Source organism: Mus musculus, chromosome 8 (assembly GCF_000001635.26).
Source record: "Mus musculus strain C57BL/6J chromosome 8, GRCm38.p6 C57BL/6J".
Lineage (NCBI taxonomy): Eukaryota > Metazoa > Chordata > Mammalia > Rodentia > Muridae > Mus > Mus musculus.
In genome coordinates this window covers 122,622,736-122,636,104 of record NC_000074.6, presented here as the reverse complement: position 1 = coordinate 122,636,104, position 13,369 = coordinate 122,622,736, and the positions used below count along the sequence as shown (strand labels likewise).

The following is a 13,369-nucleotide window of genomic DNA, read 5'->3' as shown; positions in this document are numbered from 1 at the left end:
AGGTTTCTGGACCGTGATAAGAGAAACCTTTAAAGTGAGTTCATCTAGAGCTGCCTATCAGAAATGGGCGAAGCGAGAAGAGCTGGGTTAGCAGGTTACCGGGAGGCAGTGAGTCATGAGGCACAACAGAGGTGGCCTGGTTTAGATTCCCGACGCCCCTGGTGTAGGAAGTAGGAGGCACCTGGGAGTAGGGGCAGGGCCTGAGATCCAAGTCAGGGCTTAGTCATCCGCATGGGGGCCTAACTGTGTGTGGCCTTTTCTACAGCCATACCTGGGTCTCGACAAGAAGAAGTGATTGATCACAGGCTCACAGAACGCGAGTGGGCAGAAGAATGGAAGCACCTCAACAGTGTGAGTGCCCAGGTGGGGCTGCCACGCCCGTGTGACTCCCTGAACATCTGCACAAGGCTGGGGTGGGGAGATCCACGCTGAGATTGCGCTCCTCTGGGTTGGTTCAGCATCTCCTGGTAGGACCCACCGGCATGCCCACTGGCTGCCCGCCCTTTTATGTGAGGGTCATTATCCACTGTTGGCCTGTCAGGATGCTGCCAAAGAGCCATGCACACTGGCTCTTCCTCCTCTACCATCTCCTGCTCAGACACTTGCAGAGTCAAGCCCCAGTGATGTAGGACATCTTTGTGCCTGAGCCCCTGGTCAGGCCAGGTGGACCTCCACTCCCCTGGCCCTCATGCACCTTTCTTGGCAATGAGAGTTTTGAAGGAAACAGCCCAAGCCCCTTCCACCCCTACCATGCATCCAAAGAAGATTCCATTCAAGTTGGGTGCCCACAGGCACTGGGAGTCATTTCACTGTTTGTGGGGAGCCAAGGTATAGATTTCTGTGCCCCGCCTTCAGGGACGTTGAGCTGGCTCCCTGACCACCCCCTCCATATTGGATGGCCACATCTGGCCACAGCCCCGGTTCCAACGTCCTGAAGGCCCTGCCACCCGCCCGCAGCTTCTGAACTGCATCATGGACATGGTGGAGAAGACCCGGCGATCCCTCACCGTCCTGCGCCGGTGTCAGGAGGCCGACCGTGAGGAACTCAACCACTGGATCCGGTGCTACAGTGACTCTGAGGAGGGGAAGAAGGGCCCTACCCCCATCTCTGCCCGGTCCCTCAACAGCTGCAGTGGCCCTGAGGGGTCTCAGCTAGGTGTGTACCAAGCAAGAACATGGAGGACCTGTAGCGAGAGGTTGCTAGCCCTATACAGTCTCTGTAGGATGCCACTAATTCTCCAGAAAGCTAGCCAACACTCGGTCCTTACTTAAACAGGAAGCCTCACTTGGAAAGGGGGGCCTTTCCCATGGCATAAAGATGTGCCTGGCCTGCTAGGGAGCCTGGACCTTCCAGATTCTGGTAGGTACAGGCCAGGCTTAGGAGGAGGCACCCGAGGGCTTCTATTTACCCATCCACCACAGCGGTGCCTACGGAGATGGGGGTGAGGTGGTCCGGGACATGCCCAGATCCCAGCGTGAATCCATGTTCACTGTCTATAAGAGTATGCCACTCAAATCCCTCCATTCTCCTGGTAGCATGTGAAGCCCTCTTTCCCAAGAGGAAAGATACTTCTTGCCTTCAAACCCTGGCCAGAGAGGAAGGGAATCCAGTGTGGAGGAAGGCAACTGATGACCCCACCTTGTGTGTGACACTGTACCCTGCCCCCTTATTCCAGATGTTCACCGGGACTTCACGCCCAGGACCCTGTCTGGCTACATGCCTGAAGAGATCTGGAGGAAGGCTGGTGAGTAAAGACAGACCCTGGAAACAACCGCTAAAAAGTGTCCGTGTCTGCCGGGCATGGTGGCACACGCCTTTAATCCCAGCACTCGGGAGGCAGAGGCAGGCAGATTTCTGAGTTCAAGGCCAGCCTGGTCTACAAAGTGAGTTCCAGGACAGCCAGGGCTACACAGAGAAACCCTGTCTTGAAAAACAAACAAACAAAAAGAAGTGTCTGTGTCTCCACAGATGGTCTCCACACGAGGCAAGTTTGGGATTTACACATTGGGTCACACATAGGGGTATATACAAAATGCATGTGTGTGCACACATGCACACACACAGACACACACAGAAAGAGAGAGAGAGAGAGAATATGAATCAGGTATTTACAGCCAGGGTTCACATAGTGTACCTCTGTTTCCCTATGGATAGGTCTAAGCCGACCTGTTGTTTTCAAAGCAGGTCCCTCACAGCATTGACTTGCCTGAAGCCTGTTAGAACAGAATCCTGGACACTACCAGAACCTGCTAGACCATACTGTGGGTAGGACCTGGCCCTCACTCACTGAAGATGTACACCAGAGTAAGAACCATGACGCTGGCAGGTAGAGCTTTGGAAGTTTACCCATGGCTCTGTTCCTTGTGACCAGGGTTGCACACATGTGCCCAGGACTCACACATTCACCCACATACATACCTTTCAGCTAACGAGTGGAGTCATTGACTTGTGCCTTTGTGTGCACACACGCAATGTATGGTCGGCATGTGTGCACACAACTGCACTTAGGCGCCTGCCCGAGTTGTGAGCGTAGAGGGTCCAGAACCCCAGGGGAGCCAGCCTGGGTGACTGCCATCCTACGTTTGTGCTTTACAGAAGAAGCTGTGAATGAGGTGAAGCGCCAGGCCATGTCAGAACTACAGAAAGCTGTGTCTGATGCGGAGCGCAAAGCCCATGAACTCATCACCACAGAGCGTGCCAAGATGGAACGAGCCCTGGCGGAGGCCAAGCGACAGGCCTCGGAGGATGCCCTGACTGTCATCAACCAGCAAGAGGACTCCAGCGAGGTAGGGCCACCAGCCTCCAGGTGCACTGCAGTCTGTGGGCTGACCGAACACCACACTTGTACAACCTCCAGGTCTCATGAACTCTCTGCTCTCAGTGGCCATGGCTGTCTCTGGTGCCACAAGAAAACCTGCAGCCTGTTCAGCTCTGTCAGTAAAGAGAGAGAGAGAGAGAGAGAGAGAGAGAGAGAGAGAGAGAGAGAGAGAGAGAGAAACACATGAGGCCTGGTAGGTGTCCCTCAGGCCTTCCCAACCTGCAGGAGCAGTAGCTAAAGGTCCAGAGAATAAAGGATTATCTGGGGTCTGACACATTCCACTGAGCTCCATTCCACTGAAGCCTGTTGATGTCAAACCCTCTGTTCCTTAACTTGTGAAAGCAAGAGGTTTCAGAGAGCAGGGCATTGGTGGTGCATCCTTTAGTCCCAGCACTTGGGAGGCAGAGGCAGGCAGATTTCTGATTTCGAGGCCAGCCTAGTCTACAGAGTGAGTTCCAGGACAGCCAGGGCTATACAGAGAAACCCTGTCTCAAAAAACAAAACAAAACAAAACAAAACAAAACAACAACAACAACAACAACAACAACAAAAAAAGAGGTTTAGGAGCCTTTTCAGGACCCCAGGGTCTGCCTCGGCTTCTAGCATGCAGGTAGATGTCCAATGACCAGGAAGAAGAAAGCCAGGAGAGCTGGCCTTATGTGCCCAGATGTCTGAGCACTGTGCTCCCTTCAGCAGGGTGGGTGAAGGAACACTTTCTGAAGCTTAGTTGGCAGGACATCAGAGGAAAAGGAAAGACCACTCTGGGCAAGTCATTCATAGGATGCCCTTTAAGTGAGTTCAAATCCCAGCAACCACATGGTGGCTTACAACCATCCGTAATGAGATCTGACGCCCTCTTCTGGAGTGTCTGAAGACAGCTACAGTGTACTTACATATAATAAATAAATAAATCTTAAAAAAAAAAAAAAAAAGAAGGGCCAGGTCTCGACACTGGAGAGACAAAGCCAGGTAGACCTTGGGGCCCACTGGTCCACCATATTAGACCAGTTGGTTAGCCAATGAGAGACCCTGTCTTAAAATAAGGTTGAAAGTGCTCAGGAATAATATCAGCTATTGTCTTCAGGCCTCCACATGCATATATTTATATATTTATATGCACATACACACACACACATATATATATATTAATATTATATCTTCACACACTCATGTGCACATGCACACAAACATACATGATCTCGGGATCTCAGCTGTCAAGAGATGGGCAGAGCCGACCAGGGTGTTGGGTATTTGGAAGTGAGGATAGTACTAGATCTGACAGCCGAACATACCTGGGGAAGGGGCGAAAAGAACTCTCCTAGTGGAGAGGCCAGCAAGGCCTCGTGAGTGGAGCAGGAAAGCTGGTGAGGGTTGAGGCCTGAGACTTTAGAAGCCAAATAGAGACAAGAAGTGGGCTAACCACCCAGCTCCACAGCCCTGCCACCTTCCAGGGATCTCCAGCCACTACAATCCACCCCTTGTCAACTTGACACAAATAATATCTCATGTTCACATGAAACAATAACAAGGTTGTGAATACGCCTAACATGATATAACTATCCCTCGTACAATCGCAAACGCATTTGTAAATTTACAATGGGGCATTCATATTACTTTATAATCCTCGTTTCTGCAACTGGTTACGTGGCCTTAATTGGTATTTATAACTACCTTCCTCTACTACCCATTCTGTATTTCCTTCTCCTTCAGCCAGAACCTCAGCAGGTCTTGGCTCTTTTCCTGGAGGATTGACCCATACCTTCATTCCTGATGGGTCTGCGTCCTTTGTCATCCTGCTTGGATTAGGCTGTTGTAGTTTCCCATTGACTTTAATCACAGGACATGCTAGTACTAAGAGACGCCCAAAGGGATCTCTTACACTCCAGACATAATCTTGCTTACCACCATTGTGAAGAGGTAATCCAATTTCCCCATGGTAATCTGGATCTATCACCCCTCCTAACACTGTTATTCCTTTTTTAGCCTGTTGGTTTAAGGGCATTAGAAGCCCAAAATGACCAGGGAGAAGTCTGAGCTTCCAGTTCAATGGAATGTTTGTTGTAGCTCCTGGTAGGAGGAGGAATAGTCAGAAAAGAGAATTCTGGTCCATAGCCACCTCTCCTCCCAAAGGGACTGCTTGGCAGCTGGGGGAAGATGCATAGCTCTCCCCTGCAAAACACACACACACACACACACACACACACACACACACACACACACACACACTCCTTCTCATCAGTGGGCAGGTTATCTGGGCACATGGGGTCTGTCCTATTCTGACTGTCTCCTTTGCCCTCCTCCACATCCAGAGCTGCTGGAACTGCGGGCGCAAGGCCAGCGAGACGTGCAGTGGCTGTAACGCCGCCCGCTACTGCGGGTCCTTCTGTCAGCACAAAGACTGGGAGAAACACCATCACGTGTGCGGCCAGAGTCTGCAGGGCCCCGCGGCTGCAGTGGCTGACCCACTACCTGGACAGCCTGACGCCACTGCCAGCCCCAGCGAAGCCGGCTCGGCAGGGCCCTCTCGTCCCTGCTCTCCGGGGCCGCCAGGCCCGCTGGACGCTGCTGTGCCCCGCTGACCTCCAGATCTGACACCCAGCCCATGGACGCCATGCCCTGCCAACCTCCTGGCCCCACCGTGGCCCACCAGTTGCCTGGAGCCATTGCTGCTACTGCTTCTCTCCAAAAGAAAACACAGATCCAACAGAACTGCATCCGTGCAGCCCCAGCTACCTGACAAGGTCTGCCGGGACCTCTACAGCCTCTCGTCCATCGCAAGCACCCTCAGAAAGCATCGCAGAGCGTCAGACAGTGGCACCAGCAGGAGTGTGGCCAGCTCCGCCGCTGTCTGTCCCCTCTGTGTCCGTCTCTCTGTGTCCGTCTGTCTTTCTGCGTCTGCCTCTCTCTGTGTGTCTCTCCGTGTCTTTGTCTCCTGCCGTTTCCCTGACTCTCCGGCGTCTCTGTCTTTGTAAAGTCCACATGATCTCTCTGTCATCAGAGAAACCTAGTTGGTAGCTTTTCTTTTCCATGAAGAACTTTTGGAGATTTTGTTTTGTTTTGTTGGCAAACAAGCTACTTAGAAATGGACAAAGAAGACTGTGGGGTTCTCCCCATTCCTCATGAGTAAGGGAAGAAACTGTGATTTTTCTATCCAGAGTTGCTGTATCGCCCAGCCAGCCCCAGGGGCATCAGCGAGCACACAGCAGAGATAATGAGAGCAACTGCAATTTCCAACTTAAGAAGCAGCTTTTGTTTCAGGTTTTACTCCTTTAATGTCAAACTCTTTGGCTTTAAGTGAAAAAAAAAAAAAGGAAAAAAAAATCCAAAAAGTTTTTTTTTTTTTTAAGCAAAAGAAACACACCTGTAAACTACCTTGCCAGCTAGCCAGCCAAGGATGCCAGACACACCTCGCTCCAAAGGAAGCCCAAAAAAGCAAACTCAAGAAATTGAAATCCAAAATTTATTTTTATCACTGCCAAAGTATTTTCTTCATGGTCTCTCCGCCCTGGGTTGGTTTGCATGTCAGTCTTTGATTTGGGTTTTGATTTTGTTCAGGGGGTGTTGGGATGCTGGGATTTGGTGGGTGGGGCCAAGAAGAAACCTTTTGTTCCTTTTTGACTAGTAGGCAGCATCCTTGCTGGGCAGAGCCATCGGCAGCAAGGCCACGTGACCCTCAGCACCGCATCCAGAAGCCCCAGTCAGCGTGAGCCTGAGCGTTGTGTGCCCTAGGGCTCCGTCCATGCGTTCCCTACATGCAAGGGAGGCACCTCCTTCCATCGGTCCCCACACCTTCCTGGGACTTCTCATAAGTCATTTCCACTTGTGAAAAAAAAAAAAGTGCTAAAGTGCTCTTCCCAGAGAGAGCACACTTCCTAAACGAAACTGTGACAATCTTTTTGGTTGATTCTTGACTGCTTTTGAGAGCATAAGGAGACAGCAAATCACGCTTTCTCAGTTTTCCCTCCTCTACCTCTCTGCTCTTCCATCCCACCCTACCTCCATCTCGGCCCCATCACCCTGCCCCCAGTGTCTTGCTGTGGCTACCCTCATTTCTTTCAAACTTTTACAGAAAAAAAGGAAAAAGAAAAAAAAAAAACACGAAAGCCAGCAGCCACCCGCACCTCACCCGGAAGACTCCAGCCCGGCTGTACATATCCCTGTGTTGTATCCCCAATGTTGGTCTCCAGTCCTGGGGGTGACGGTGATGCTTGCCCATCTACACTCTAGCCCCTGCCCACCCTGCCCTTCGCCCGCTCGACTCCCTCAAGGATTCAAGGAGGAAATGAAGGAAGAAGGCTCATGCCTGTACCAAACAAAAAGAGACAGCAGACTCAGTCCAGGTCTGCACCTCTGTTGTGGCTGCAGCAAGCCGCAGGCCTAGCGTGCAATATGGGGGATTGCTCCTGAACCCTGGGCCCGGGGGGGCCCTGCCCAGAGCAAGGTGTGCAGCGTGTGTTAATGTGAATGTACATAGTCTCCACAGAGGTCCCAAACCGTGGCATCAGTACCGAGGAGATGTTTGCCAAATAAAAAGAAATTAAGACAAACCACGGAAGTCTGTGAGGTTTAGGAAACGCTTTGGAAGGAGTCTGAGTCCTATAGGCTTCTTTGGTGGCTGGTGTTTCTTCACAGCTGTATGACCATTGTTTAACAGAACGTTCTATGGATTCTGTTGGGTAGCCCGGAATGGAGCCTGACAGCAACCCTTGCTCGGAAGGCTGGGGTAGATCTCATTCCCTGGAAGGTTCCCGCGGCCGCAGCCCTCCAAGGCCGCAGAGATGTATTCTTGTGGGTTTCAGAGAAGCCAGGACACAAGGCGGCCTCCTGCCTGCCCGCCCTTCTCTAGTGGACCAGTCCTCCTGAGCGTCTGCCTGCAAACACTGAGTCTGTGTGCTGGTAGAGCGAGACCTGCCTCCCGTCGCAAGGAGCATCACTGGATTCCATTCCCAACTGTACCCCATGCGGTACTTCTTGTCTCTGCTACTCCACTGCATGCAGCAACCTTGGCCCTTCCAGAAGGGCAGGCCAGTGACCACTGGTAGGAAAGAGCTCTGGGTGATGGGGTGGTGAGCACCATGTTGGGGGGGGGGGGGAACAAAGCTAAGCCCCTCAGGTTGTGCTTAAGAGCTGTAGTCTCTAGAAGTCCGGGCCAGGAGTCCTGAGGTGGCATTCCTGATGACCTACGTCCCTGGTGTCAGGACTTCGGAGCACCTGCTCCTATGTGGTCCAGATATTCTGAGGTAGGTCCCAAAGGGTCACCAGTTTGCTTTAGTTCAAATACCTCCTTTCTTACCCTTACCAGCCTTACCCACCTTTTAGGAACAGAGGGCCCACCACAGACAACAAAATGCTGCCCAGCCAAATTCATCTCCATGAGCCAGGTTACATATTTAGGGTTTAGCAGAGACACCACCCCCCCATCTATACTCTAGCCGTTGGGAGCGACAGCCCCTCAAGGCGGCTGTCAGATGGCATTGGACCACAGTGAGTCTCCTGTGCATGGGATTTGACTAGCAATTGTAGACATCGAGGGTGAGATGCCATGTCTGCTAGGCAGAGCTCAGGAGTCAAGGCAAGTGCAGAATCAGGGTGGCAGGGAGATGGGGCTGGAAAGGGTTAGGTGTCGCCTGAGGCAAGGAGGCTGGAGGATAAGGTGGGGTTGCTAAGCCGGGCACCGAGGCCCTGGCTAAGCTGTGAGTTGTGCTTTGACCCCAGCTACCCAGAGACCTCACAGCACAACCAGACAACCTCACAGCTTTGAAGGGACAGGGACCATGGGTGTTCTTTATTGGGAGGTATACCCTGGGTGGCCATAACCGCAGCCTACCCTTGGTTTCAACCTACAGTCTGCCTGGGGCTCTCCACAGAGCTGGGGGCGGGGCATGGTACTCCATCCCCATCCCTGCTACCTTTCTCTGGTTCACACACCATGGACCCAGGCCCTGCCTCCTGGGAACCACAGCCAAGCATGAACCAAACCCCCTAGGCGATGTGGCTCTCACAGAGCCTTGCTCCCCCAGAGCCTCCAACTCAGAATACCACTTTACTTCCTGTTCTGTGGCCAAAGCTAAACCAGGAAGGCTGAGTAGGGAGGGCAGGTAGCAGGCAGAGCTCTCCAACCCCCAAGGCCCAGCCCAGATCCCATCTCATGACCTTATGGCTTCTTGGCACAAGTCCTGTGTGTCCCAGCCCTGCCTCAGACCCAGACTGGCCTTTCCGTGAGGACTACCCAAGAGACTACTTTCCAGCTCAGTCCTAAGCTCTGCTCAGGAGCGGAGGCCAGTGTTTCTCCTCCCAGGTGTGGTCACAGCTGGATAGGAACTGGCTGAATGACACCACAGCTCAGGTCCCACCCACTGCCTGACAAGTGAGAGGAGCCAGCCCCCAGGGGAGCACCCAGAAGGATTCAGTTAACAGGGACATCTGTCAGAAGACCTGAGAGGGTTAGCTGGGGATGGAGAAGGCCAAGAATGGGAGGCGGGGCCTCTGTGGGCAGTGTCACCTTAAGGCCACAGTGGGCAGGGATCAGGATGGGACCCAAAGTTTAGTTTCTCCAAATAAATCATTAGGCTGACACCAAAGTATCATCCCGGCACCCATCTGTCCTGGCATCCATCTGTCCACTCTTGTACTCCTCAGCCTAACGGACAGATCAACGCTTTCCTGAGCTCCTCCTTCTGACACGTGCAGCCATCTTCCCATGAACCCGTTTGCCTCTGACCATTCATCATCCTCTGCCTCCCTTCCAGCCAACTACCCCCATCTATCTATCTTGACCCATTGGCAAATCCATCTTTCCACCTGTCCATTGCTCCATCCAAACTGTCTCTCCACCCCACCATCCCAGCATACTATACCTACGCCCTTACACCTTCCAGCCCCATGCACACAACCATGTTCCCTATCATCTCTCTATTCACTGTACTCAGAGTTCTGTCAGCTCCATCAGTGTACCAAAGACACCAGGTCCTCCTACGCCCTCTACTCTGCTTGGCCTAAACTGTCCAGGGCTGCTCTAGGAATATCTACCCATGAGGCAACAGGCGTCTCCCACCCCTGGCACTCTGCCCCACCATGGTGTTCAGATACCTCCAGAAATATGAGTTCTTACCGTAGGCATCGTGGGCAGGTTGGATACATTCTTGTGGCAGCTGTGACACATCTGGAGCTGCTTGGGGAGAGAAGGGAACAAGAATTGTGCTGTGGGGTGGGTCTGTACGCCTGCTCACGAGCTCTGGAAGCCTGGGTTAGGCAGCCACGTTCCCTGAAATTAGGGCAAAGTCCTTGTTTCCAGGAGTCTGTCCAGAAGAGAGCAAGCCAGGGCTGGCCTCCCTTGACACCGGGGTGCTCTTAGTCCCCTGTGCCCCTGGACTTTTGTGCACCATTCCCATCTTCTCTGTTAGGATCCCGAGGAGCTCAGAGTTGGACCTGTCCGGTCTGCCCCTCCTCAATCCACGGATGGAAAGGAGTATTTGCTGGGTGTTTGGGACCATTCACAAGTCCCCCTGGGAACTCCTTGCTCATCCTGAAGCTCCTACTATGTAGGGAAGCTTCTGAAATGAGGCTGGGCAGAGACCCCTGGGTACCCATCATGCTGGCAAGAGGAAGAGAAGATAGGGAGAGAAGCCTGAGGCGAGCTGGGCTCAGGGGGACTGTCTATTCCTGGAGACAGCTCACAGATAAAGCCCAGGACAGTCAACCAACAACTCGCACAAGTCCCCAAATCCTAGAAACCTCTGTCTTGTGTTCTGTTCCTTTTCCTTCCGTTCAGCTGGCCCTTAGGGTACCAAGCCAGACTGGGAGACAGGAATGCAGCATCTGAGTCAAAGCATGGCCTGCTCAGCACATCCTCCTGCTCCCAACCCAGACAAGAGGCCCAGGAGCCCTCAGCTCACACCATACCTGGGGTGAGCATAGCATCACACAGCCTGCCTGGGGAGCCACTGCTTCTCCCCCTACAGGAGCTGGGAGGAGAGTACTGGATGTTTTGTTCATGAAAAGCTGTGTTCCATGCCCTACACATCTATCTGGGTGCTGGGTCCCGCCACCCACCTCTATCTACTGCTGTCCTATATGTTTGCCCTGTGGGCCACGGATGTGGCGATCAGGTTAATTACATCTGTGTAATAAAGTAAGCATTTGCTACGACGGCTCTGCTGCTCCTCCGGATCACTGCGCACACCGGATCACTGTGTTCAAAGACCTGATGCACAGACAAGGGTCACCGTGGTGTTCGGTTGTACCAGAGAAGTCTTGGGGTCATAGAGGAGAGGAACTTCAGGTTCTTGTGCTGCTGCTAGATCCTTGGCAAATGGGGTCCATCTTGGACACCCCCTCCCCCCGCCAAATGAACCTTGGACCCCTGAGTTTCAAGGGCCTGACCTATAGCTTACGGCTGGGGCCAAGTTCTTTGAGCTGTCCACACGAGGGAGATGGTGAGACCTGGCTGAGAAAAACAGCAAAGGCTTGAGGGGCACTGAGGGCCTGGTGGAGACACTGGGTCTGAGGGAACACTGAAGGGACACTCAAGGCCTGAGGGGTCACTGAGAGCCTCAGAGCGGCTCAGCAGAAAGACCCTTCTCTCCATCTGCTCCTGTGGCAACTGTGTCCTGGCTAAAGAGAAGGCTCCTCTTGAACCAGACACCCAGCCATAGCGCTTCAGGCTGCACCAGTAGCTGCCTGGAGGAAGCGACTGTCATTAGTACTGTGACCGGCTTGGAACATGGTGTATTTTTGAAGGCATTGTTGGGAAGGCCAGCATCGGGGTAAGCCTGTCCCTAGGCCAGGCGCCTGGCTGGAGCCCCACTGGGCCTGGCGTGTCAGCGATCTCAGGATAGCACAGAGAGGAGGGTGACAAAATTTTTCCACTGCAGACACTGAGCTCAGGGGGGAGACTGGCCAGGGAGGGCCTGAGCCCCATCCAGACGGCCTTGGCCTGGGAACGGCCCGCCATGCCCTGCCTTCCACATGGAAGTACAGGAAAAATCCAGGCCGGACCCCAAGAGAGCTTCATACAAAGAGATGGAGGGCGTGCAGGAGGACATCCGTGGCCGCTTGTCTATCCCTGTCCAGTCCATCCTGTATGGCCAGCTTGTTCTCAGTATAGATGTGGATGCTGCCCCTGAGCAGCTCTGGTTGGCCAGGAAAGACCTAGGGAAGAAACTGAAGCAGGGCTGGGGAGAGCCCAGTGCCACTCAGTCACTACATCTCAGGTCATGTGACTAGTCTCTACTCAGACTACATTATCTCAGGTCATGTGACTATTCCACAGAGTCTCCTTCTTTTATGAGGCATGGAACCCACACCAGTTTTTATTACTAGTGAGTTGTTTTCGACAGTACCTCACTTTGGATCCCAAGCCGGCCTTGAACTTGTGATCTTCCTGCCCCAGTACTGAGTATAAGTATGAGCCATCACATGAAGCGTGATACAGCTTTCAGCCACTTTGAAGAATTAAACGGTACATGAGGAGTCAGGCTAGGGTCAGAAGCACACAGTTTCTTAGGGCTGCACCAGCCACAGCTGCTCCCGCCTCGGCCTCCCAACCCCTCTGCCAATCCCAGGATGTGGGGGTGGCAGCCACCAGACTCCACTTACAATATAGCTAAACTAATCCCATCTCCTACCTGAGCCAGATTCTCAGAGAGACCCTATTGCCGAGCCTGGGGACAGGGTCACAGAAGACATGAGGCTATGGAGTCACCAGAAATTCCCTGTGGAGACCTCTTAGGGTCATGTTAACACACACAGCTGACTCAGAGGCTCAGCAGGGTAGCCTCAAGAATCATCGGTACCCGTGTCTAGCCAAAAGCCAGCAATATGTTTCTAGATCCGCCCCTCTGCTGGAAGCCCCAGTAAGGAGTCAATGGATGTAGGCTGGCAGGCAGCAGTCCTGGGAGGTGAGGGCAGAGGGGCAACAGATGAACAGGGCTGGGAACTGATGTACCCGCCTACAGCCTACACCGCCAAGTAGATGTCACCCAGGTTGTACAGCTCAGCCTGAGCCTTCCTTGTGGCAACAAGAACCATCTAACTAGTGCCTGGCTATAATAGACTCCCACCTAGGCCTGAACTCTTAGCCCTCGGGGGTGGGGGTGGGGGTGAAGGGGGTCGGGGGAAGGGGTGGCTTGCTCAAACTGACCCAATGTATCCTGACATGCACAGTGCCACCTCTCCCTGAAATCTGTCCTTTTCATAGGACAATTAGGTAGCTTGAACAAGATCCGATTATCAGTTAGGTTCTATTGTCAGAGCTGTGGTCAGGGCACGCGGCATATCCAGGTGACAGGCAGACTCCAGGAAGCTCACAGCGTAGCCATGGTCATGTGAGTCCCTGCCCACCCCGCTTTGGGCTCTCATCCACCCTCCCCTGAGTGTTTCAGGGATGCAGCTGGTGAAGAAGACAGGAGATATTCAACCTTTGACCCCTCTGGTCAGTAGCCTAGCCCAAGCTGGGAGGCCTTCTTAATCTTTAGGGCTTTAGTGAAAGCAGCTGGTCAGGGGGAGCACTTAAAAGGGAGGGCCACGGGGTAGATGCAGCTGCAGAGGTA

The 13,369-nt window shown here is 53.1% G+C and overlaps 1 protein-coding gene across 14 annotated transcripts in view; it reads left to right on the top strand.

The window, feature by feature from the left end:
* The window catches only part of Cbfa2t3 (CBFA2/RUNX1 translocation partner 3), a 74,197-nt gene extending 63,228 nt beyond the window's left edge, over window positions 1-10,969 (top strand). For 7 of the 14 annotated variants that reach the window (XM_017312544.2, XM_011248291.3, XM_011248293.3 and 4 more), the window contains 5 exons: window positions 266-363; window positions 958-1,156; window positions 1,677-1,745; window positions 2,597-2,787; window positions 5,129-10,967. In XM_017312544.2, the coding sequence (XP_017168033.1) occupies window positions 266-363; window positions 958-1,156; window positions 1,677-1,745; window positions 2,597-2,787; window positions 5,129-5,398 (827 nt within the window). In that variant the 3' untranslated portion in view covers window positions 5,399-10,967. Of the gene's footprint in view, window positions 1-265; window positions 364-855; window positions 1,157-1,676; window positions 1,746-2,596; window positions 2,788-5,128 lie in introns of those variants that run through there. The other 7 variants (NM_009824.2, NM_177289.1, NM_001109873.1 and 4 more) reach the window with 4 other exon arrangements.
* Window positions 10,970-13,369: the final 2,400 nt, after the last annotated feature.